Source organism: Cricetulus griseus, chromosome 6, assembly GCF_003668045.3.
Source record: "Cricetulus griseus strain 17A/GY chromosome 6, alternate assembly CriGri-PICRH-1.0, whole genome shotgun sequence".
Classification (NCBI taxonomy): domain Eukaryota; kingdom Metazoa; phylum Chordata; class Mammalia; order Rodentia; family Cricetidae; genus Cricetulus; species Cricetulus griseus.
The window spans coordinates 627810-654523 of record NC_048599.1 but is presented as its reverse complement, the minus strand read 5'-3'; the positions used below and the strand labels follow the sequence as shown (position 1 = coordinate 654523).

The 26714-nt window shown below is 42.3% G+C and overlaps 1 protein-coding gene across 4 annotated transcripts in view; it reads right to left on the bottom strand.

Moving 5' to 3' along the window:
* The window catches only part of Gmeb2 (glucocorticoid modulatory element binding protein 2), a 41161-nt gene that overhangs the window by 5293 nt on the left and 9154 nt on the right, over nucleotides 1–26714 (bottom strand). Inside the window, exons 2-7 of one of the 4 annotated variants that reach the window (XM_027419948.2) lie at nucleotides 22767–22841; nucleotides 18542–18730; nucleotides 9636–9733; nucleotides 8857–8984; nucleotides 3002–3105; nucleotides 1948–2105 (exon numbers count right to left, since the gene is read on the bottom strand). In XM_027419948.2, the coding sequence (XP_027275749.1) occupies nucleotides 1948–2105; nucleotides 3002–3105; nucleotides 8857–8984; nucleotides 9636–9733; nucleotides 18542–18672 (619 nt within the window). In that variant the 5' untranslated portion in view covers nucleotides 18673–18730; nucleotides 22767–22841. Of the gene's footprint in view, nucleotides 1–1947; nucleotides 2106–3001; nucleotides 3106–8856; nucleotides 8985–9635; nucleotides 9734–11869; nucleotides 11906–18541; nucleotides 18731–22766; nucleotides 22842–26714 lie in introns of those variants that run through there. The other 3 variants (XM_027419949.2, XM_027419950.2, XM_027419947.2) reach the window with 3 other exon arrangements.

Here is a 26714-nt window from a genome sequence, read left to right as displayed (position 1 = left end):
GATTAAAGGTGGGTGCCACAAACATCTGGCTGGTCATCAATGTTGTAACGCTTGTGAGTCCTGTATGTCTGGAATCAATTGAACATGAACACCTCTCCCTAGCTGTACAATGTTCAAGCCAAAGACTCATAAATTCTAAGCTAAAGGAACCAAATCACCAGAAGAGTTAAATCCTAACCCCAGTTCTGCCTTTTCCCAGGCAACACAGCCTTGACAGCCCACTCGCTCTGTCTGGAAATGGCACTAGTGGTCCCTATTTGTCCTGGACTATCACCTACAACCAATGTTCTCCCCTCTACTCCCCCAGGAACTGCTATTTATTGGCTATTTACTGTAAAAGCTATTCTATACATTCTATACTTTTTTATGAAATTGGCATTCTGGCTGGTTACCATCTCACTAAGGTTTGCAGGAATAAGTTAATAGGTGTTCTTTCTTCCTGTTATGATGGGGCTACACACTGGTAAACACATCATCAGTTGGAAACACTACAAATCCCATAGTTTAGCCAACTCTAAGGCTACTTAAAATACCTTACTGGCCTCTGCTGGGCTAGAACTGACTTTAATAAGGCAAGCCAAGACAGCCACCAAGACCTGACACTCACTCCCCACACTGCCTTTCGTTCTGATGTGTCCCCAGAAGAGCTCTGTCCTGACCTCCTAGTATACATGGAGCTCTGGGTCCAGAGAGGACCTCCGACCATGGTAAACCATAAACATGGACTGAGGGAAGAGCTGATGAAGGTCAGTTTCTATGGCCCTGTGCTTCTCAAGAGGAAAATGCAGTACTGTCAGAAGAGCTGAATCCTAACCCTGACTGCATAATCTTCACCAACCAAAGAAGCACTCTGACAGGAAAACAGGGCAGAATTCACAGGGCCTCACTCTCTTCTCCCATCCCCAGGTAAGGCTCCTCGAGGACATTCATCCTTGATCCCATGGAAGTACATGCCAGCTTAACACTGTAGAATGACAGCCTAGGGACAGTAAGTGACACTGACAGAAAGATAACACAGCCCAATCTCACCAGGTATTTCAATAAAGGAGTTCGGGACTCAACTTCATTCTCACCTCAGTTTACAAAATACCTCACTCAGAACTGGACAGAACTCTAGAAAACTGCCAGGCAGTGCTGGCGCACACCTTTATTAATCCCAGCACTTGGGAGACAGAGGCAGGTAGATCTCTGTGAGTTCAAGGACAGCCTGATCTACAAAAAGCTAATTCCAGAACAGTCAGAGCTACACAAAGAAACCCTGCCTTGAGAAAACCAAATAAATGAATGAATGAATGAATTAATTAATTAATAGAAAGATAGAGAGAAAGGAAGGAAGAGAAAGAAAGGAAGAAAGAAAGGAGTCAATCTTTCTACAGCTCTGAAAGATGGATATCAACAGAGAATAATATCCTAAATTGTCACCCAAAATCCAAACAGCAGAAAAGACCTGCATTCAGATACTAGTAAAAGGTCTGAATAGTCACGAGGCACCAAGGAAAACATATCTCCACTTCAGGCCTTTAGTGACCAAGAGCAGGCCTAGGAACACAGGTCATTCTTAACCATTCTTTATGCCCTCTCTATATGTGAATTACTATCTTAAAATGAAAATGACTGAAGATGCTTTAAGATTCCCCATTAGCAGCCAGGCAGTGGTGGTGCATGTGTTTATTAATCCCAGCAATCAGGTTTACAGAGTGAGTTCCAGAACAGGCAAGGCTACGGAGAAACCCTGTCTTGAAAAACAAACAAAAGATTCCCCATTAGCAAACCCAACAAGTCTCCAAATGTGCTTCCAGGAAGGATACAAGGAAGAAGGCTGACTCAACATGGCAGGGCCCCTGTGGAAGGAGTGTTCTTGGGGAACAGACAAGGTAGATGGTACCCAGAGAGGGCTGATCAGGACAGCTACAATGACCTGCAAGACAAGCAGCCTCTTGTACCTACCATCAGCTGCAGCTGGTGTGAGTGGGATGTACTCGGTGGATGTGGGGCTGCTCAGGGACACACGGGCCCCTGAGAGGTCAATTTTTGTGCTGCGACAGGTATTCGAGCAGACCTTGTCATGCTGGTAGAAGTCTAGCTCCCCAGAGTCCATGATCTTCCTGTGGAGGGGCCAGAACAGTCCAGGTGAGACCTAACTGAAGATACCTCATCTACCACTGTGACTCAGACTGTTCAACTGCAGGGGGCACGTTCTCACAGAGGTACCAACTGGGGCCAGGCTCCTCCTCTGAGGCAGGAAAAGGGTTACAACTTTCGCTATGCACAGAGCTCAACTGCAAGTACAGGACAAGTGGCACAGCCACCCAGGGTCACCTACACAGCATTCTGTCCCCAGGAAGGAGATGAAAGCAGTGGCTAGCAAGTATCCATACTGTGACTGTGGACCTAGGGGACAGACCTATAGCTAACAAAGGTGGTGAGTGACCTAGTCCTGAGGCAGAGAGTTAAGAATCATTTCCAGGAGGAAGCCTTGCCTTTTGGAAGGACAGGAAAGGAGTTCCTCAAACCTTAAAATAATTTCTAAGGTCACTTATTCTCATCTACCAGAGTCTTTCCGTCTAAGTACTCTCTCTGGCCTCTTTGAGGTCTTGGATCAAAATTCAACCAGACTCAGCCAGTCTATCATGACCCCTAAACATAAGGCTAGAGGCTCTAGCTTCACTCAGCCTATGGTCTCAATAGCTATCACATCAGGCATATTTTAGAAAACAGAAGGTTTCTCAGAGGTATAAGGCTGAGAGCTATGAGAAAGCATTAGAGCTGACTGCTCTGACATACCATAGAACGCTGTTAAAAAATTAAACCTAAATGTCTATGTACAAACACCAGATTATATCCTTAATTTTTAATAGTGATTCATTCAAAATACCCACCCACACTACTACCACCAAGTAAAGAATTAGTGGAAATTAAAATGAAACTTAACCAAAATAACTCATCTTCAAAGATTCAAAACTCCTCCCCTCCCAACATCTCAAGCTGGTCAGATGCCCACCTGAGCATGATGCCATTCATCCGGATAGCTCTCTTCCAATCCTTCAAGGTTGATTTCCCTGCCAGGTGCACAAACTCCTTTGGGCTGATCACATGTTCATCATACTAGAAAGAAAACACAGAAGTATAGGACTTTCTCAATCTAACACGGGCCTGGTGTTCTTGCTCCAGCCTGCACCAGGGGTTCACAGAATGGAGGAGAACCATAGCATGGATCTACTAGTCACAGGCCTTAGTACGGAACACTTTGACACAGTGTTCCGTTGGAATATGCCTCCAGAGTGCTGAGATTAAAGAAGTGTGTCACCACTGCCCAGATGGCTTTGTCTGTTTTGAAGCACCCACTCACTCTTTATTGCTTTTATGACAAAGCTGTCCCACCACATGTCTGCTCTGCCCTCTAACCCCATGGCATTTACTTCAAGTAAACATGCCAAATGATGAAGAAAAGTGATGGGTCAGAGAAGAACAACCCTTGAGGGTTAGGAGTCACCAAATCCTTCACAAAACAAACTTAAAAGCAACAATTTTGTCAAATGCCACAGAGAGTTTCCACAGTGAAAAGGGAGGTGGTCCTTAATTATATATTTTTTTCTTTCAGGGCCTGATAGATTTTGGTACATATGTCTATTGCTGATCTTTTTTTTAAAAAAAAATATTTATTTATTTTACATCCCAGCAGCAGTTTCCCCCCCCCTTCTCTCCTCCCAGCCCCTCTTCTTTACCCCAATCTGTTCCCACTCTACAGTCTACTCTTCCTCTATTTCTGTTTAGGAAAGGGCAGGTGTCCCATGAATATCAACAAAACATGGCCTATCAAGTTGCAATAAGACTAAGCTCCTCCCCATGGTTTTGGTTTTTTTAAAGGCAGGGTTTCATTGTGTAGCTCCAGCTGGCCAAGAACTTGCTATGTAGGCCAAGCTGACCTGGAACTCATAGAAATCCAGTTGTTTCTGTCTCCATGTGCTAGGGTTAAAGGCATGCACCATGATATTTGGCCCTGCAGGTTAGGTATTCTATTATAGTTCTGTCTCCTAATTTGTGTTTGAAGTTTTTCTAAGGAGTAAAGTCAGCCTGGGTTTCCCACCCATAGGTTTTATCAGTTCAATGGTTGCCTACCCCAGGAATTCTAATTCATATTAACAGCTGCTTATCCTAAAGCCAAGGATATAGACGTCAGCCTATATATAGACAGGGAAGCTTCATAAAGCTTCTTCACTGCAGCTATGTCCCTGTGTGTGTATGTAGTCTAGGAGGGATACTCTGTCTGCTGGTTACTCCACTCACAGCTAGTTTATAGCCACTGAGGGTTCCTAGCCCGCCACTGTTTCCATATTCTCATGAAAACTTCACTTTTCTCTAAGCACATACCTAATAGGAGTGAGTGTACTTAATATAAGAAAAACTACATGAAATACATTGCTTGGGGTTTTGTTTTGTTTTTTTGAGACAGGGTTTCTCTATGTAGCTTTGGTACTTGCTCCTGAAGACCAGGCTGGTCTCAAACTCACAGAGATCTGCCTGCCTCTGCCTCCCAAGTGCTGGGATTAAAGGCGTGCGCCACCACCAACGCCCGGCCATGAAATACATTGTAATAAACTTTATTTCTCAGTCATTGAGCCATCACTGAGGACTCTGTAGTCTCTTCAAGCCCCTTTCTTCCTAACACTCTATCCCAACTTCTGCCTGTCTTTTCTTGCAGCGCCTCCCACAGACTGGCTATTCTACAGAGGAAAAGACATTGTTTTGCGTGTACACTATCCATATCCTACACCTTTGAACTCACTGTTGATAAAAGTAAAGATCATGACCAGCTTCCTATTAGCACTGAGTTATGTCTATAGGAAAATAATCTGCAGGAGGACTCTAATTACTGACCAAGGGGCCACTGATGAATACAATCAAAAGAAACTAGTAAAGAATTTGTGTGTGTGTGTGTGTGTGTGTGTGTGTGTGTGTGTGTGTGTGTGTGTGTGTGTGTCTGCCTCATGCCTGTAAGCTTTCAGCTACTGTTCCAGCGCCACGCCCTCCCACCTGCTGCCATGCTCTCCACCATGATGATTATGGACTCTAACCTCTAGAACCATGAGCCCCAATAAATTCTTTCTTTTATAAACTGCTGTGGCCATGGTGTCTCTTCACAGCAATAAAAAAGTAACTAAGACATTCACCAAACCTGGACCTCACCAATTTGGAAGACTAGCTAGCCAGCAAGTCCCACTGCCTCTGTCTCCATAGTGTTGGGAAGACAGTATGTACCATTATGCTTTTGTTTGTTTTCAGTTTTGACAGGGGTTCTCTGTGTAGTCCTGGCTGCCTTGAAATTCACTTTGTAGACGAGGCTGACCTTGAACTCACAGAGATCCACCTGCCTTTGCCTCCTGAGTGCTGGGATTAAAGGCATGTGCCACTACCACCCATCTAAATGGGTTTTTTTGGGGGGGATGGGGAATTTTTAAAATTTTAATTTAATTACAACATTTCTCCATTCCCTTTCCTCCCTCTAAATCCTTCCATATAACTTTCCTTATTCTCAAAATTGATGGCCTCTTTTTCCACTAATTGCTATTGCATGCATATATGTATATACATATTATTCCTAAACATAACATGTTCATTCCATATAATATTACTAGTATGTTTGTTTTGATGGCTGACTATGTAACATTGGACAACCAATTGGTGTGATCTTCCCTGGGGAAGACTACCTCTCCCACTCCCAGCTTTCCTCTGTTACCTACAGTTCTTTGTAAAGGGTTGAAGCTTTGTGGATTTTCTCCATCCAGTTTGGCATGCTCATCGGTGTCATCCCTGTTCACCTAATATCTGAGCAGTCATGTTGATGAGACTTTATGGATGTAGTTTCTGGTATTACTAGGAGAGACAATCTCATAGCAAACTCACTGAGAGTGCTAGAGATTTAACTCAGATCCTCCTGCATACATAGCAAGCCCTTCACTGAGTCATCTTCCTAGCACAAAATATGTTTTTATTTGTTTGATTTTTTTTTTTAGGTGGTACTGGTAATTGAAATCTACGGTTTTTTGGTTGCTAGACAAGGGGTGTATGTGTATGTGTGTGCATGTGCGCTCTGAGTTATATCTCCAGCCCAGCAGTAAAGGAATTTAAGAAGAAATTTGCCTGCAATAACAATAGAATTGAGCATCCAGAATACAAATGAAGTAACTCAGCTACAGGATAGCCAGTACAAGAATATTTGCCAGCTCTGTGGCAGAGACTGAATTTACGAAAGATGATCAGCTGAAGGCTCGTTAGTTTTAGATCAGTGGTTCTCAACCTGTGGGTCACAACCCCTTTGGAAGTCAACCAACCCTTTCACAGGGGTTGCATTATCAGACATCCTGAATATCAGATATTTACATTATGATTCATAACAGTAACAAAATTACAGTCGTGATGTAGAAATGAAAATAATTTTATAATTGGGGGTCACCACAAAATGAAGAACTATATTAAAGGGTCACAGCATTAGGAAGGTTGAGAACCACTGTTTTAGAGCTTGTAGTTCATGAAGGCTTAATAAAGATTTCCTTTTAAGGCACAGAATTTCCCTTCTGTCCCTTGACACAAATTTAAAAGCATCACAGCTTATATCGTAATCACATGGAGTCTGCTTTTTAACTTAGTATAATACATTTATGTAATAAACTGAAAAGAGGGGAACCTTACTTACTCATGTATTGCTAATTAGTTCTCTTTTGTTATGCTAGCACTAAACTCAAAGCCTTGTACATGCTAAACAAGTGATCAGCCACTGAGTTCCAGCCTGCTGTTATTTAACATCAAATTATTCCAGATGGGAGCCTTTCTGTCCATCTGGGAATACTTTGGGTCTTTCAAATGATGGACTGCAGTCTTCCCTCCTCAGGAAATCTTCAGCCTCCTTCCTTGCAGACAGACTTGTCATATTTTTCTCCTGCTTCTATCTGCCACTTTCTTATGTTTATGAACTGAGTTTTGGATGAAGTTTTTGGTTCTGTCCTCCAGTTCACTAATCATCTCTTCAGCTATGTCTAATCTCTGAAACTATTAACCATATATTTAGTTTTAATTCTATTAATTTCTAGCTAATTTTTTGTCAAATTTGTTCATGTTTTATACATGTTCAGGCTTATCTTTTATTTCTTTAGATAAATTTAAAATAATTATTTGGAATTAGGGGATGGTCAATTGGTAAAGTGCTTCCTGCACAAACACAAAGGATCTGTTTGGAACCCCAGCACCAACATAAAAAGCCAGGTACAGTGGTTCATGTCTGTAATCCTAGTGATGAGTTGATTCTGTTGCTCACTGTTTCTGTTCATGCTCACCCAAGTTACCTTGCTCCCTTGTGTTAAGTGCTTTGGTTTTCTTTTTCTGTGAAGTTTTCTACCCCCACCCATTACAACTCTGTAGAAATTCCATAAGGTAAATGTGATTTCTTCAAAAAGGATTTTCAACTACTTTGTCAAACTGTGGAAAAAGTCAGGCTAGGACCTACTTAAAACCAAGCTCTCCTCTGATGGAGGTTCTAACCATACTGCCACAGGTCAGTGTTTTAGAGCAATTTTATGTGTTTAGAAAAGGGTTGGTCTCTACACTTGGTACTAATGAGACTCATGACATCAACCCACCTCTGCCCACCCTGAGCAGAATGTTGGCACCTCCAGTTTAAGCACTGAGAAGAGAAGCTTGCTCTCTAGAACATTGACCTATGGCAGTATGGTTAGAACCTCCATCAGAGGAGACTAGCCCCTCTAAACACACTCTACGAGGAACCCCATGTTTTACCTTCTTGTCTCCAGCAGGCAAAACTGAGATGATTCATGTCTTGGGCAAGAGCAAGACTCAGCATTCTGTCTGAGCATTATACCCACACACTTTGGCCTTGGGACTGATGGCTTTTACCTTTAACCACCTTAAGATGGCTTTATGGGCCAAGTGGTGGCGGCACACACCTTTAATCCCAGCACTCGGGAGGCAGAGGCAGGAGGATCTCTGTGAGTTTGTGGCCAGCCTGGTCTACAGAGCTAGTTCCAGGACAGCCTCCAAAGCCACAGAGAAAGCCTGTCTAGGAAAAAAAAAAAAAAAAAATTGGCTTTATGGGGGGTTGGAGAGATGGCTTAGTGGTTACAGTACTTGTTTTCTTGCAGAGGACCTAAACTCAATTCCTAGCACTCACATAGTAGATCATAACCATTTATAACTCCAGTTGCAGGGGATTTGATGCTCTCTGGTCTCCTCAGTCACCAGGCATGCATATGGTGTACACTCATATATGTAAGCAAAACACTCATACATATAAAATAGAATAAATAAATTTTTAAAAATTTCAAACCAGCTTTATGAATATACTTTAGTGGGGATTTTGGTTGTTTTAATACAAGATGAATTTAGGTACCAACCTATTATGTTGCCAGAAAGAGAATATCTTTCCCACTCAACATCCCTTAGCTACTAAATGAGTATCTTCAGAGCATACCTCACTCTGTCAAACAAAGCCATTCACAACTCAGAGGCCACAGCTTCCACCATACCTAACAGAAGTAAGCGTATGTAACATAAATAAGAAAAATGACATGACATGCACTGCCATAAACTTCTCCTCCTTCAGTTAGGTATGTCTTCTCGCCAACCTGTCTCTGTTGTTTCACCTCAGCAGAAATGAAACTACTCTAGCTACAGGCTTTTCTTCGCTGCACTCATAGGTCCCAGAGGTTATCTGCTGTGCCTCCTCTGTCTCCCCAGGCCCATGAGATTCAGCCTCCAGAGGAGTGTCTTGCATAGGCCACTGCCACCCCAACCCCCAAGCAGGAGGAAGTGCAGGTAAAGGTGTGCGCCTCACCTGACCCTCACCTGAACACATTTCACATTGATGCCAGGGCACACAAACTTCCTCCAAATGAGGTTAGCTCTGCTGTCTCCGCAAGTGATGGGGTACACAATTTCAGCCTCTAAGTTCTCCCCCTCTTCAGCCATCTTCACTTCTCACAGACACATGGACAAGAAAAAGTAGAAATGGAAAATCAGTTAGAAACTTTCCAAAGCATTTTCTGCAAATGTGGAAAGCAGCTACCAACCTGAAACCAAAGTGCGATACAAAAAGGCCTGAAACAGAGACCAGAAGCAGGGGTTCCCATCAATCCCATGGAGAGTTTCAGATGAATCCACAAAAAGACTTAACTATTTATCAGTAACTATTAACCACAATATTAATATAAGCTCATTAAATGGCCAATTAAAGACAAAAATCAAGCCATAGTTCAAACACTATTAGGGAAAAAAGTCTTAGGTATCCCAACTCTTTACTCTGATTGACACAAGGGCCCACAGATAATAAAAGAACACCTACAATCATTCACTGGCAGACAAAGGAAACAGGGGCAAGACAACAAAATATAAAAGAGGGTAAAGCTTCAAGATTTGGGGTGACTCTTCTTTTTTCCACTAGAAGCTGGTAGACACAATGTGCCGCTCCCTCTTAAGAAAACCTGGGGTCCGGTCTCTTACATGCTTGTGTAGTTAGCCCCAGCTATTACCTCAATTGTGGGACTGTCCTGTCCTCACAACCAACAGAGTAGGCAGAAGGCAGGCTTCCCACCTAATACAGCTTCCCAGCCAATAGGGTTTCCTACCTAACACGGCTTCCTTGAGCTGTGAGGAGGCTGTAAAGGCTGCAGCAGCTGCAGCTGCTGCATTTTCTGTTTCCATGTTATCTTCCGTCAAGTCACCCCTGGCAGACAGAGAAAAAGAGCGTCAGAATCACAAGTACACACTTTGCACCCCTGGCACACCTAGAGTGTGGAAGGATGAATCTTATTGTTGACACACAAATTACACTTTTCTATCTTTATTCAGAAACTGTGGTGGCTATGCAGAGAAAAATGTACAGACAAGTGCCTATGCTATCCTCAGGAGAACAGATAGTTTGCATTTTCTGTTCCACTTCTGTCTTCCAGAATGGCATGGACAAGCAAAGCCAAAGTGAGGAATTTATAGAAGCAACAAATGTTCATGTGGAAACTCAAAACCATTATTTCTTTATTTAATAAAGTTTTCTATTTCCAAAATAATGATTTCATACTGTTATACAAAGTTACTAAAAAATATACATTTTATACGGTTTTAGAGATAAAACTCGGGCAAATGTTCTACTGTGCAATATACTCAGAAAATACAAAATTTTTGAAAGAGGAAAAAAATTTCACCTTGACCAACTCTTATCTCATACCAAAATAAATTATGAGCAAACCAAAAGCAAAGGCAAAAGGTGAAGCCCTACAGTATTGATTTTCTTTAAAAGAAGAGAATTATTAGTAGTGGTTATAAGATAGTAAGGTTTTTCTTATATACAAAATCCAGAACCACAAAAAAAAGGATACCCTTGGCTTAAAAAATAAAAATACTTGGGGTTGGGATGCATCTCAGCTGGTAGAGTACCTACCTGGTGTGCACAAAGACCTGAATTTGATTTGCCAGTAACACATAACAGTGGGCATGATGGTACATGCCTATATTACCAGAAGGCAGAATAATCAGAAGTTCAAGAAATACAGTAAGCTAAGGCCAGCCTGGGCTACATGAGATCCCATTTCAAAATAAACCAACAAAAATAGAATCCAGGGCCCAGTGAGATAGCTCAGCAGGTAAAAGCACTTATTGCCAAACCTGACAATCTCAGATCAATCCTCAGAACTTAGTTCTCTGACTTCCATTACACACACACACACACACACACACACACACACACACACACACACACACAAAATTTAATTAATTAAATTTAAAAAATAGAAGCCAGGGTGTATATAATACATACTTATCATTTCAACACTCAAGAGCAGAAACAGGGGCATCACTACAAGTTACAGACAAGTCTGATCTACTTAGCTCTTTCCAGGCCAGTTAGTGCTACACAGAAAGACCCTCAAACTTCCTCTAAAATTTAAAATATAAATAAATAAAAGTAGGGGCTACAGAGATGGCTCAGTAATTAAGAGTATTTGCCGCTTTTACAGAGGACCTTGGTTCATCCCAGCACCCATATGGTGGCTCACAACTACCTGTAACTCCAGTTCCAGAGGCCCCAATGCTCTCTTCTAACCTTTATGAGCACTACATATGCATGGTACGCTTGAATACATGCAGGTGAAAGACATATACACACCCAATAAAAATACAAAAATCTGTCTATTTGTTTTGAGACAGGGTCTCACTATGCACGTAGCTTTGGCTGGCCTTGAATTCAGAGATCCACCTTCCTCTGTCTCCCAAGTGTTGGGATTAAAGGCATACATTACCATATTCTGTCCCAAAATAAATAAATAAAATTAAAATCTTGGGTTGTTTAGATCATCCGCCAGGAAAGGTACTTGCTATGCAAGCTTGATGACCTGAGTTCAATTCCCAGAACCCATATAAAAGTTGCTCTCTGAGTTCCACACAAACACTATGGCGCACACAATAAATTAAAAACAAAAATACAACAATAAAAAACCCTTTTAGTGCCAGGCAGTGGTGGCGCACACCTTTAATCCCAGCACTTGGGAAGCAGAGGCAGGTGGATCTCTGTGAGTTCAAGGTCAGCCTGGTCTACAGAGCGAGTTCCAGGACAGCCAGAGCTGTTACACAGAGAAACCCTGTCTCTAAAAAGCAAAAACAAAACAAAACAACACAACCCTTTTAGCATGGGACAAAAAACACCATAAGCAACTTTTTAAAAGAGAGAACACATAAATAGTTAGAGGACAGTCTACCAAGGTCCAAGACCAAAGCCATGAAAGACCTGTGAAGAGACTGCTTCTAATTTCTAAGAAACACAAATGAGGATTATGGCAAAAACTGAGGTGTTCGGTAGTAGAGTGCTTACCTAGTGTTATCAAGGGCCTGTGTTCAATCTCCAGCACTGGGAGAGAAAAAAGATGAGTGAGAAACCACTTTCACCCAGATGGTCCTATCACCGTGGTATTTGTGGGAAAAGCTTGATGTGATAATACATGTGTGGAACAGCAGCATTCCAGCATAGCTGGAAAACCCCAAGACGGCACAATTCATTGTTTAGACATAGGTAGCTTACCCAAAAGGCTTGTGCTAAAGGCTGTTCCCAATAGAGCAGTATTCAGAGCTGGAGCTTTTGGGGAAGTGACTGGATCATAAAGGCTCTGACTTTATCAATGAATTAATCACTTGATGGATGATAATATGATGATATTATTGAGAGGTGGTAGAAAGTAAAAGGTGGAGTCTAAAGGAAGTACATCATTGGGAGTGTGCTCTAGAAGGAAATACCTTTACCCTGGCTCCTCCTTTCATTTTCTGTTTCCTAGCTGTCAAGAGATGAGCATCTTTCCCTGTCATCTCCATTCACCACACCATGGCCTACAAACAATGAATCCAACTACCATGCTCTGAAACCACTTTACCAACAGGTATCTGGCATCCACAGCTGCTTGCACAGATGTAGGCTTCTCCCTCCCATGGCTAGATAGTGTTCTAGCCTACAAAATGTCTACAATTATTACACAAGCAATGAGCAATTTTCTAGGTAAGTCTGAAATTCATCGGAGATCAGGGCTTGGCCCAGACTAGGGATCCCTCAGTGAAAGTTCTTGTGAATAAGAAGGTCCCTTGAGCTGGACAGCTGCTCTTCCAGTGGACCTGGGTTCAATCCCACAACTGTCTGTACCTCAAGTTCCATGGGATTCAACACCCTCTTCTGGTATCGTACCCAAAAGGTGCCCAAGTGGTATACAGACACACATGAAGGCTAAACACCCATACAAACACAAATTAATTAAGAGGGTCCCTGGGAAATAAGGAAACAAAGTAGTGTGAGACAGATGATCCCTGGAAACAGAGAAGACCTAAGGCCAAGGCACCAATATTTGGCAGCATCAGAAAGCTAGACCCTGGAGAGACTGTCTACTGAAGGAAATACAGTGTGGATAACAATGTGTGGCTAGAAAACACTCTCAGACTTGTCATAAAGGACAATGGGTACCAAGATGAACTAGGAGTTCAGGAAGAGGACATTATTCAAGGTTAAAACATGGGCTACTCGATGCAGAGAAGAGGGTACCTGGAACCCACAGCTGTGCCTTGCATGTGAAGGCACATTTGCCCACAGTGAGCCCTCATAGTCAGAGACCCACACAGCCTCCAGCCTGACCACTCCCCTCAATGGATTTACATACCAGGAGCTCCACCTTAGCATCTCAGCAGCTCAGGAAACAGTCCCTGAACAGCAGGCATATCTGTCTCCTGTGGAATACCTGATGATGTTAAGTCAACTCACTACTTCCCAATCATCAAGATTTATTTTACCTTGAACCAGGTCAGAAAAGGGAGTTAAATAGAAATACAAACTTGGAATCATTTTTTGTTTGTTTGTTTTTGTTTTGTTTTTCTAAACAGGGCTTTTTTATATAGCTCTGGCTGTCCTGGAACTCACTTTGTACACCAGGTTAGCCTCAGAATCACAGAGATCCATCTGTCTCTGCCTCCCTAGTGCTGGGATTAAAGGCATGTACCACCACTACCTGGCTTGGAATCTGCCTTTTGAGACATTAAGAATGGCTCTGAACCAGGCATGGTGGTGCACACCATTAGTCTCATCCCTCAGGAGGCAGAGGCAGGCCTAATCTACATGGAAAGTTCTAGGTCAGCCAGGACTATTTAAAGCTTTCTAATGTTGAGACCCTTTAATACAGTTCCTCGTGTTGTGATGACCCACAGCCATGAAATTATTTTCATTGCTATTTCATTACTTTAATTTTGCTACTTTTATGAACTGTAAATATCTGATATACAGGGTATCTGATAATGCAGTCCCTATGAAAGGGTCAATCAACCCTCAAAGGGGTCTCGACCCACAGGTTGAGAGTCACTGATGAGAGTCACTGTCTCAAAAACAACAATAACAACAACAAAGAATGATTCTAATATGAATAGCAATGATACATGGGAACACCCAGACTCCAAAATGTCTGCAGGAACTTGGAAAGGAAGCTATCCTCCTCAGCCAGAACTCTGGACAAAGCAGAGGACAATGACAGGACCAGAATGTACACCCTGTCCAAAACAAATTCTTCCAAGGAAGGAAGTTAGGAGTGGGGAAAAGAGAACCGAAACCCGTAGCTATGTCATTTAGAGAGAGACTACAGTTCCCAACTTGGGGGGTCAGTAGAAAACCCAAACAAGGACATTAGCAAGCCAAGCGCCAGCATTAAATGGCTGAGAAATCCAAAGTGAAGACCGAGGAAGGAAGTACCGCCATGGATATAAAGTACGGTCCCTCTGCAGCACAACCTATAAGAATATCTCTCCAACTTTCAGCAAAGATGCTAACAAATTGACATTTCTGTTCATATGTCACATTAAAAAATGCATACTTTCCCTAAACATGTGAACTTCTGGCTTTCTATTAAGAGCTGCTTTCTTCTCTGCGATAGACAGACTTTGCCACAGCATGGTAGTAAGCAGGAATAATTCTGCCAGGCTTTCTAAGTAAAAATATACCCCAGGCCTCCCCAAATCAGGAAGGAAATCAGTTCCCACAAAGAATTTAACTAGCTTCTACTTCACTTTATTATTATTATTATTATTATTATTATTATTATTATTATTATTAGCCCACATTAAGACTTAAGACTCTGGGCTGGAGAGATGGCTCGGTGGTTAAGAATACTGACTGTTCTTCCAGAGGACCAGAGTTCAATTCCCAGCACCCACATAACAGCTCACAAGTGTGTGTAATTCCAGTTCCAGAGGACTCAACACCTATAGCAAAACACCAATGCACATAAAATAAAAATAAATAATAAGAGTCAAGTCTCATTTTCCAACTAGCAGAATCATGTAAACTGCTCCCCCCTCTTTCAGGACAGATCTGCTTTGGGGGCTATGGGGGTTCTTCCAAAGGAGGAATTCATAGCCTCTCCTATTCTGTAGAAAGGACTGACCATTGGAGCAGCATGCTAGTACCCTGGTACTAAGGCCACAGATAGAAGAGTCTTTCTGATCCTTCATAGTTTTTGCCATCAAAGGGAGTCATTTATTATTCTCCCACTTAACTCAGGCAAACTTTGATCAGTTTACTAATGGGATGGATAAGACTTTATAGTTCCCAACCCTGCTATTAGAACCTTCCACTATGAAGACATTCTGATAGGTGACAGTCATATGAAGAGCTTGTGTTCTAGGTATAGAGTGAGGCCACCCAGACAAAGTAAACCCAATACACCAAGAAAGCAAAAAGCACTAGTTATTTGTCAGGGTCCATAAAAATGGCTCCGCTTCATCTTGACTTAAGGTCAGAGAGTTCAAAACCACTATTGCTCTTTCAAGGTTATGTTTGGCATAAGGTATGGCTAATGGATATCTTACTTTGACAAGAGGATATGTGGCCTAAGGATTAACTAATGGATGTCTTGCCTTGACAATAGGCCATTTGGTTTAGGTGTGGTTTCTTGATATTTTGGATATTGAGAAGGTAATTACACTTGTTTATTCTCTGTATCTTGGTAAGGAAGTCTTTTGCCTCCCCCTCTTTTGATTGAGGCATAAAAGAGCTTTAATAATAAACTTGGGGTAGTTCCTGGTATTCACCAGTTGCCCTCCGAACTCTATCCTGTGTCTCTGTCCTTTCTTTAGTATCTTTAATTTTTCTACCTGCCATTTCTTAATCTATACTCCCCTTCTCAGGTATAGACTAGACAAGTCAGCTGGACCCAACAGATGTCCAACAATGTGGGCTACAACAGTTATATAGTCTGTTAAGTTCTGTGATCATCTGTCATATAATTTCTATAGCTAAGACAGTAATGATACCAGGGTGTGAACTGCAATTTCTCCCTACATAGTATAGTACCATCAGCAAAGGCTATGACAAAAGGAGATACTGCAACTACTAGGCCTCATAACATAAGAAAGAAACCTGTATCCTGGCAATTTAGAAAGTGGTAAACCTAATTATTGTGTGAATCTCATAAGGAATATCTCAAGTAAAAAAAAAAAATGTAGAACTTACAAAGAGTACAGGGATTGAACTATTTCTTATCTACAACTATCAAAGCTTTAGGGCAAACCAAAACTGTGTGTGCCTGTGAGGGCTTCTTACTTTGCTTTCCAAGATTCAAGGCAGTACCTGGTCAAAGGCTCCAAACACCTTCAGGACCTACCCGAAATGCAGACAGATACCTACCTAAAGGAATTCATCACATGGCCTTTTAACAGGCCTGTTCCTCTGGCTCTCCTTGTGTGATATTTTGTTTGTGTTCTGACAAATAAAGCTTGCCTGGAGATCATAGGGCAGAGCTAGCCATTAGTTAACCACAGTGGCCAGGTGGTGGTGGCTTATACCTTTAATCCCAGCATTCAGGAGGCAGAGAGAGGAAGAGATAAGGTGGGCAGAGACAGGATCTTGGCTCTTTTTGGACAGAGGAACAGGACAGGTAAGAAGCAACTGGCAGCTGCTCCAGGTTTTTACTCAGCAAAAGAAACTAACATACTAGCAAACAGGCAAACAAAGAACTGACCAATATACTTCTTACTATTGTTTAACAATTATTGTTAGAGCTGCTCAGGAAAGCTGCTCAGAGTTGACATAACAAAGCTGACCTCCAGAAAGCCCCTTTCTAATAAAGACAAAAGTAGCAAATGTGGATAGCAAATGGGGATACCCAGATGCTGAAGAACTATGCTGACCAACATCCTCATATCTAGGATAGCTCCAGAGGTTTGATCTCTATTACAAGATAGTAAGATACCCATAAGGGACAGTTCTAAACCCACAACTATGTGAAAACACCCAAGAAGACAGATAGTACTACCCAACTGGGCATGGTAGTGTCTGCTTCTCATTTTTCATTACTCAGGAAGTGAGGCAAGAAGATCCCCTTTCATTCCAGGCCTGGGCTACATAGTGAATTCCAGGATAGATTACAGAATGAGACCCTGCCAAAAGAAAGAGATGGGGTGGGGGGGGGCAATCAAAGGGTCTATGATGTGGGACTGGAACTGTATAGCAGGGTCCACCGCAATGCTGGGCTTCAGCTGGAAAGACTATCGTGAGTATGGCTCTCCTCACTTCTCCTAAAACCCTGGATGATACCAGAGCTATGAAGTAGGACAGTTGAACTCTTAACAGTGACCCCAGGGCAGAACGCAGAAGCTACGTGGCCTTTTCTAATCCAGTGTCACTTCAGCCACACTGTTTACCACAGGTTAGCCCAAATCGGAAAAGGCAGGTATGGCTTTTGGATAAGGGTACACAAAGGCCAATGGGAGGTATCAGAAAATATAGTGTATCTAAAATATATACACAGGAAACATCTAACCCATGTAACAGGACACAGATAAAAATCAAAAGAGACTCAATGGGCTGGGTATAGCAGTGCTTTTTAATTCCAGCACATGGGAGGCAGAGGGAAGCACATCTCTATGAGTTTGAGGCCAACCTAGTTTACACAGTGAGCTCTAGGACAGCCAGGGCTATATAGAGAGCTGTCTCAAAAAAGAAAAAAAGCCAGGCAGTAGTAGTGCACACCTTTAATCCCAGCACTCCGGAAGCAGAGGCAGGCAGATCTCTTGTGAGTTCTAGGACAGCCAGGGCTACGAAAAGAAACCATGTCTCAAAAAAACAAACCAAATCCAAAAAAAAAAAAAAGAAAAGAAAAGAAAGAAAGAAAGGAAAAATAAAAAAAGAGAGGAAGAAAGAAAGAAAATGAGAGACTAAGTAGAAAATGCCATTGGGAGGGCCCTACTTTACAGACAGTGTCTTGTACTATGTCGACAAAGCAGGGAGGATCACATGGAATTCAACTCACAACCACCCAAAGCCAGCCCTACACAGCTAGGCATACCAGCTTCCATACCTGACCTCCTAAGTAAGACATGGTCAGACCTCTCAGAGCCCAAATCATTATTCTACAGCTGAGAGTAAGACATGTATATGAGAACACACACAGAGAAGACTGGTCTACAATCTTCCTCTTAAAAATTCACTGTCAACAGGTTGTTAGTGAGCCAAAAGCTCACGTAGGCTCCGGGAAAAGCCAAGTACAGTATGACAATACTACACACAAGATGCAGCAAAGACAAGCCAAAAGCTCAGAGACCAAGTCTCTCAGGGGAACACAGTCCCTGACTGTTGCCCTCCTCCTACCCCTTGTCATGGGCAAGAGCTGTCCTGCTACCTTCTCACAATTTGTATATAAGAAATAAAAGGAAGATAAGTTTGGTTAAGTATGACTTTTTGGCCAACTAATTCTTAATTCTGACCTCTAGAACAAGAGATGATAAAGAAAACATTCAGTTCCAACTGTTCCACTTATCAAAGGAGATATCACCAAGAGATTTAGAACCACACTGCAACGATGAGTCTCTGTTGATCCTCTTTCTTGGTGCACTTTGTACCTTTGCCTAAAATATGCTGGGTCCAGTCTTAGAACCTTGTCTATACAGAAATCTTGGAGTTCACCCCTTCACTTGGCACACCAAGCTGTGCCATTATAACCCAGCAGAACCAAGGCTTAGTTCTTACCCATGAGGGGCTAGATTTGTTGTTACAAGCACTGTCTTCACTTCCTCCACACCACTGCCATCAACCGCAGTGTCTGGAGTTGTCACAACCACCACCTCCTCCATGTGGACGCTCACATCTGGGGTTGCCATAGTTTAGTGGAAGAAGATGCCTGAGATCAGCAGTGTCACTCCTTCAGGGTCTCAAATCCTAGAGCAAACAAAGCAGGGCACAAGTTATAGGGTAGTTTCCATACTGGCACAACAGAACAGTCGAGGGCTGAGGTGTAGCTTAACGATAGAGCACTGTTGAGATGTGTAAGGCCCTGGGTTACATCTCCAGCACTGGAAAAAATTTTGCTAACACAGTACATAGACTCTCCCATCTGTCTGATAAGAAATGGCAGCAAGCCGGGCAGTGATGGCGCACACCTTTAATCCCAGCACTCAGTAGGCAGGCAGATCTCTGTGAGTTCAAGATCAGCCTAGTCCACACAGCTAGTTCCAGGATGGCCAGTGCTACATAGAGAAACCCTGTCTTAAACAAAAACAAAAACAAACAAACAAACACAAAAAATCATGTGAAGAAATGGCAGCAATGCAGGAACCCTCTAGGGCTCTGGATTGGTGGGTGTCATGGATAGATGGGTCATACTCCTCCACTTAATCCATGAACCTCAAAGCTCAGAGGCAGCAAGCAGCAGGACATGGAAGGAATGAAGACTCTGGGTGATTTTCCTGAAGGCAGGCTTCCCACTTACTACTTTTCCCTCTGCATCTCCTGCCTGAACTCAAAAGTGGTCTGAGCCCAAGTGTAGACAGGAAGCACCTGTCCTTAGGAAAGTATATTAAAATCCACATGAGACAGATAGGGGAAAATGTCCTGTTTTTACTATTATTATTGTTGTGGTTAATTATTACTGTCATTATTGTTAGTTTCTGTCTTTGCTGGCCCTGCCCTAGGCAAACTCAAGCTCTAACCCTTTGATGGTGGCATTAGCTTCAAGAACACTAAATTCAGAAGGAATGTCTTCCTCACTAGGGCTGTGTGTTTCAAGAACCTGAAGATTGTACTCCCTCATACCCTGAGCTCTATACCAGGCCCAGGATAGACCCAGTCATGAAATGCTGGAGAAAGTACAGCATGGGTTTCTAGCCAGAGGACAAAAAGAGGCCCTAGAGTTAGAGTGGGACATTGTATAAACAGAAAGGACATACAGAGAGGTATATACTTAGCTACACAAGAATGTGTGGGCCATCCTGAGATGTTGTATGTATGAACCTAATCCTACAATGGCAAAACTAATGGCTTTGAGTACTGACCTACAGGGCAGAGTGCTGATAGTTAATGTTAATTTTCAACTCGACAGACTCTATAATCACCTGCAAGATGAGCCTCTGCCCATGCCTAATGGGGGATTATCTTGATTACCTTAATTGATATTAAAAGACCCATCTTAATTATAGATGGGGCTATTCCCTGGGCAGGGAATCCTTTACTCCATCAGTAGAGAACTGAACCTAAGAAGCACACATGCATTCGTTGCTTTTTCCTTGTGACTAGCCACTTGAAGCTCCTGCTGTGTGAAGTGAAATAAACTCTCCCTTAAATTGCACTTTTGTCAGGGTATTTTATAACAGTAACACAACAACAAAAAAACTAAGACAATTCCACTTAGGCTTCAGACTGGGCCATGGACAGTTCTCACAGGGATTGTAGAGGCTCTGAAAATGGACCTGAGCACAGCATGACAGAGTACAGTGCTTCTTGGCTGAGGGTGGTGGCACATACCGGTAAGACCAGTCTTCAGGAGGCTAAGCAAAAAAGGTCCCAAGACAGAGGTCAGCATGGATTACGGAGTGAGATCCTGTCTCACTCAGGGCTGACCAGATGGCTCAGAGAGTAAAAGCACCTTTTGCCAACACTGACAACCTAAATTTGATCCCTGAGAGTCATCTATTGAGGAGAGGGCTGACTGATGCAAGTTATCTTCTGACGACCACACATACATTATAAAATGTACTGTTCCTATGTACACATGCATGCACGCACACACACATACACTACATAAATAAATAAATAAATAAAATTTTTAAAAAGTTTAAAATAAACCTCTTGGCCTGACCAACTAGGTGCTGCTCCTACTTCAGGAAAAATGTCTCTCTAAGTCCGAGGCCAGCTTTTTCTACAGAGCAAGTTCCAGGACAACCAGGACTACACAGAGAAACCCTCTCTCAAACAAACAAACAAATAAATAAATAAATAAATAAATAAGCTGCTTTGATGAGGGAGGTCCTTCTGTGTGTATGTTTATCTTATTGGTTGTTGAATAAAGCACTGTTGGCCGATAGGGAAACAAGATAGGTGGGACTAGGAGTCGAGGAGGATTCTGGGAAATGTAGTAAAGAGAAGTCACCATGTGATTCAGGCAGGAAGTGACATAGCAGGCAGAATCAGATTATACGCAGGGACAAGCAGGAAATCGCTCTTGTCTCTCTTCTCTGCAGAGAGACTGAGCAGAAGTGATGTAGACCCCAAGGGAGTAAGAGGCCCAGATCTTATCTCCAGTAAGATAAAGCCACATGGAGATACTTAGAGCTATAGAAATGGGTTAATGATTAAGAATAAGAAACCTTAGCCAGGGAGAAATGGCTCAGAGGTTAAGAGCACTGGCTGCTCTTCCAGAGGACCTGAGTTCAATTCCCAGCAACCACATGGTGGCTCACAACCATCTGTAATGGGATCTGGTGCCCTTTTCTGGCCTACAGGCCTACATACAAATAGAACACTGTATACATAATAAATAAATAAATATTTTTAAAAAAGAAAGAAACCTTAGCCAACGGTCAACAACTTAATGACAAATACAGTGTCGCTGTGTTTCATTGGGGCAGAGAAGGGCAGTGGGACCTAGCTGGGAAAGAGAAAAACCACGTTACAAATGGCATCCCACATGGTTTTTACGAACTTCCACATACAACTTCACAAAAACTTAAAAAGGGATTTTAGAAACAAAACAATGGAGATAAGCACAGCTTCTTGTTAGCAGCATTTTCTCAGGAGGGCTCTGTTTGCTAGAGACAAGCAGAGACTTGCTAGGCTCCTTTAAGGGAATCTTCCTGACTCAGCATAAAAGGAAAAACCACCTGGCTCTTTTAAGAGGCCCTGTTAACAATTGAATGGTGTGTGTACAAGCAGCTGGCAGTGGCAGTGACCACATCTCCAAGCTGGCAGCATGCTGCTTGATGGTAACATAGACCAAGGTGGTAAGCACAGTTCTCAGTCCTGGTGGTAAACTTACCCTCGCCATCTTAGAAAGACAGCGGCTAAAACAACCACTGCTTTAATTTTAGCAATGTTGTTTAGCAGATAAAAGACCGTGTGGCCAGAAAAAGGTAAAGATTTACAGTAAAGACAAATTCAGATAAAGAAAAACCTCTAAAGGTTTACAGTGTGTTTAAATATATATGTGGGCTTGTGAGAGAAAAAGAAACAGGATAAAGTGTTTTAAAAAGAAAAAAGAAAAAGAAAAAGAAATAGAGTAGCTGGGTGTGGTGGCACACACCTTTAATCCCAGCACTCTTTTTGGGAGGCAGAGGCAGGCAGATCTCTGTGAGTTCGAGACCAGCCTGGTCTATAAGAGCTAGTTCCAGGATAGGTTCCAAAGCTACACAGGGAAGCCCTGTCTTGAGAAAAAGAAAAGAATAAAAAACCTTAGCCAACAGTCACCAACTTAATGACAAATATAGTGTCTATGTGTTACATTGGGGCAGAGAAGGGCAGCAGGACTTGGGGAGGGGGGAACCACACTTTACACTGCTTGATATACAAAGAGCAATGTAAGCCTGGTTACTCTCAAGGGAAAAATAATGAAGAGACACTTACTGCTATAGTCAACAGAGACTTGTAGACAACTAAGTGTATCACCCTCCAAGAGTAAGCCAGATATGCCTGAGAAGAGGTCTGGGCACAAAAGAGAAGTTACCACCAATCAAAAGTCTGGGAATAAAAAATAAGCAGGACTATGGATACTTGAGTGTAGAATGCTTACTTAGCATGTTCAAGGCCCAGTGTTCAATCTTAGCACCACCAAAAAAGTATGTGTGTGTGTGTGTGTGTGTGTGTAAAATAAAAGATCAATAAAAATAAATACAAAGTAAAACACTGGATGGGATCCATGGTAGCTTGGAGACAACAGAAGAAGAAGGCACCAGGGAACATGAGACAACCTCAGAAATTATCCAACCTGAGCATCAGGAAACAAACAGGCTGAACTGAGCTTCACAAAGGTGCAGCAAAACCAGTGAATGCCAATGGAGTCCTAGAGCAGAGAGGAGAGAAAAGCATTAAGCTGGAAAAAAAATTTTTAAGATACACTTGCTAAACATAGCCAGGCATGGTTGTGCATATTTGCATACTTCTAACTTCAACTCAAGAGGAAGAGTCCAGAGGATTGCCAAAAATTCAAGGCTAACTGGATGACATATCAAAATCTTGCCTTAGGGGGGCTGGAGAGATGGCTCAGAGGTTAAGAGCACTGACTGCTGTTCCAGAGGTCCTGAGTTCAATTCCCAGCAACCACATGGTGGCTCACAACCATCTGTTATGAGATCTGGTGTCCTCTTCTGGTGTGCAGATATACATGGAAGCAGAATGTTGTATGCATAAATAAATAAAATCTTTAAAAAAAAAATCTTGCCTTAGGGATAAAAGAAAAAAAAATGCTAAATGCTCCCCAAATTTAGTGACAGACATACATATCTCAGAAGCTTGGCAAACCTTCAACAGGCATATATCCCAATCAGAATCAAGCTGAAAAAAAAAAAAAAATGAAAACTCTCCAAATATCAGGTAAAAGGTATGCTTTACTATATGGTAACTGGAGTTCTCACAAGAAACCACAGGGACTACAAAGTAAAGAAAAGCTATTTATTTATTTAGGTCCTGGATTGCTGTGGAATGATTCTTCTGTACACTGTGAATATGTCTTACTCTCATTGGTTGTTAATAAAGAACTGACTGGCCTATAGCTGGGCAGGAAGAAATTGGGAAGAGCCAGACTAGGAGGATGCTGGGAAGAAGTAGGGAGGAGTCAGAAGAGTAGCAAGCAGGCAAAGAGAGAAGCAAGATGGACATGCTGTACTGAGAAAAGTTACCAAACCTTGTGGCAAAGCACAGATAAGAAATGTGGATTAAGCCGGGTGGTGGTGGCGGCGCACGCCACCTTTAATCTCAGCACTCGGGAGGCAGAGGCAAGGGGATCTCTGTGAGTTAGAGACCAGCCTGGTCTACAAGAGCTAGTTCCAGGATAGACTCCAAAGCCAAAGAGAAACCCTGTCTCGAAAAACCAAAAAAAAAAAAAAAAAAAAAAAAGAAATGTGGATTAATTTAATGTAAGAGTTAGTTAGCAACAAGCCTGAGCTATTGGCTCAACATTTATAATTAATATTTAGTCTCTGGGTCAGTTATTTGGGAACAGGCAGGCAGGAAAGAAAAGTCTACCTACACTGGATAGCAAACCCAGACCCTTCTTCATGCCCACTTTCTACTTTTTAAAATAGATTACTTTTATTTTAGGTTTATGAATATGTATGTATGTATGTATGTATGTATGTATATGCTTCACTTGGGTGCCTGGTGCTCACAGAGGCCAGAAGAGGCCATCAGATCTTCAGGAACCGGAGTTACAAATGGTCATGAGCTACTATGTGGTTGCTGGGAGCCAAACTCAGGTCTTCAGAAGAGCAGCAAGTGCTCTAACCACTGAGCCATCTCTCCAGCTCCTTTTTACTTTTTGAGACAAGTTTTCCAGACTTGGTGTTACCAGATACTACAAGGAATATTTTTACTGTGTTAAAGGATATATCTGATCTCTGTGAGTTTGAGGCCAGCCTGGTGAGTTCCAGGGCAGCTAGGCTACACAGAGAATCCCTGTCTTTAAAAAAAAAAAAAAAAAAAAAAAAAAAAAAAAAAAAAAAAAAAAAAAAAAAAAAAAGGAAGAAAGAAAGAAAGAAAAGAAAAAGGAAAGGTCAACTGTGGTGATATATTATTTATGATTCATTAAAGCTTGCTTGAAGATTCAGAAAGCAAAGTCAGCCACAAGGCATATAAGCCAAGCACACCCTTTAATCCCAGCAGCCAGAAGCTAGGAGGTGGTGGTACACAGCTTTTAATCCTAGGACTCAGGATTAAGAGGTAGATGGATCTCTATGAGTCCAAGGCCACCCAGATCTATACAATATTGAATCAATCTAAAAGAGAATTAGAGCTCACACCTTTAATCTCAGCACTAGAAGGGTATAAAAGACCAGAGCAAGGAGTATCAGGCATTCATTCTCCAGTCACACTGAAGATAAAAACATTCATTCTCCAGCCACGCTGAGGAGAGGCAGCAGGAGCAGTCCATTCAGCCTGAGGTTGTGGTGAGAGCTAGTGGCTTTTCTATTTCTTTTCTTTTGCTTTTCTATTCTTCAGCTTGAAGTTTGAACCCCAATATCAGTCACTGGGCTCTTTTATTTATTTGTGTTACAAATTTGACTGTTTACACCTGTAATCCCAACATTCTTAACACTAAGACAAGGGGATCACCTTGAGTTCTAGGTCAGCCTGAGCTTCAAAAATAAGATCCTCCCTCAAAAAGAAAAATAATAAAAAGGAAGGAAAGACTGATGGATGGGCAGGCTACCCACCCAAGTACGTATAACAGGGGCTGGGCAGGTAAAGGCACCTGCCACTAAATCTAATGACCTGAGATGGATAGCTATGACCTACGTGGTAGAAGGAAAGAACTAACTTCCTCAATTTGTCCTCTGACTTCAACACAGCCATTGAAGTACATACAACACACACACACACACACACACACAGACACACACACACACACACACAAATAAATAAATAAATATGCATAACAAGTGAAGTACTTGCCTAGAGCACAATGTACTGGGTTTGGTCCCAGCACCTTATAAATTTATAAGGTCCCAGTACCTTATAAATCAGGTAGCACAAGCCTGTAATCATGGCTTTCAGGAGGTAGAGAAAGGCAGAAAGATCAAGAGTTTAAGGAAATCCTCAGCCACATAGGGCATTCAAGGCCAGCTTATGTTACACAAGACCCTGTCTCAATCCAAACTCCCCCTCTCAAGTACAGACCAGACAGGTGGGCTGGACTCAACAGATGATGCCCCTCAATATGGACTACGGCAGATGCCCCCAAACATTGAGTCATGACAGATGGCCCTGCAACGTGAATTACTACATTTCAGGGAAAACAAAACCAAATTACACTTGTATTATAGCTGAAAGCAAAAATTATAACATTGTCTGATATGCAAATAGATATAGGAGAACTAATACCAAAAGGGTGGAAAAGAGCTGTGTAGTGGGTATTTGCTCTGCTGATGACCTTGGGCTATCTGGTCTGATGGAGGCGGTGCTTCTCACCTGCCTAGGTGACCTCTTATAAGGAAGGAGGGAGGGGGTAGACCAGGTCAGGCATCAGGAAGCAGCATGTGATGGGTCCCCAACTTTTCAAATACTCTGCAACTGGATTTACCATATTCTATATTCATGAGTGTATTTTCCCTTTTTCATATCTTAATAAATCCTTGATACCTCTTAAACAGACGCATATGGATTTCTCACTACAACTGGTGCACAATGTGAGACAGACCCCAGCCCAAGTGGTTTCCCAGCCTCTGTGACTATTGGTGCACTTCCCATGCCCCACATTTGGATTCCTGAGACAGGATTCCTGCCCCACAGCTTCCTCCCCTCTACCCCACCACATTCAGCACCGCCTGCTGCTTGGTCAAATGCCCACTCCTGGCTCCCTGCCTTGCTAATCCGCTAAGACTCACCCTAGAGGCTTGTGCACTTGGTACATTGACCCAGCTTCTTATGTAGACAAAAAGGGGACTGGGCTTATTCTACCTCGATGCCAGCCAGTGGACGATGAGAGGCTGGTAGCCACCCCCTGCATGAACCCTGTCGAATTCCAGCAATCAGGAGGCAGAGGCAGGTGGATCTCTAAGTTCAAGGCCAACCTTGTCTACAAAGTGAGTTTTGTAGAAAAAAAAAAAACATAAGAAAGAAAGAAAGAAAGAAAGAAAGGAAGGAAGGAAGGAAGGAAGGAAGGAAGGAAGGAAGAAAGAAAGAAAGAAAGGTGAGGAAGGGCTCTGTACAGTAGCCTTTT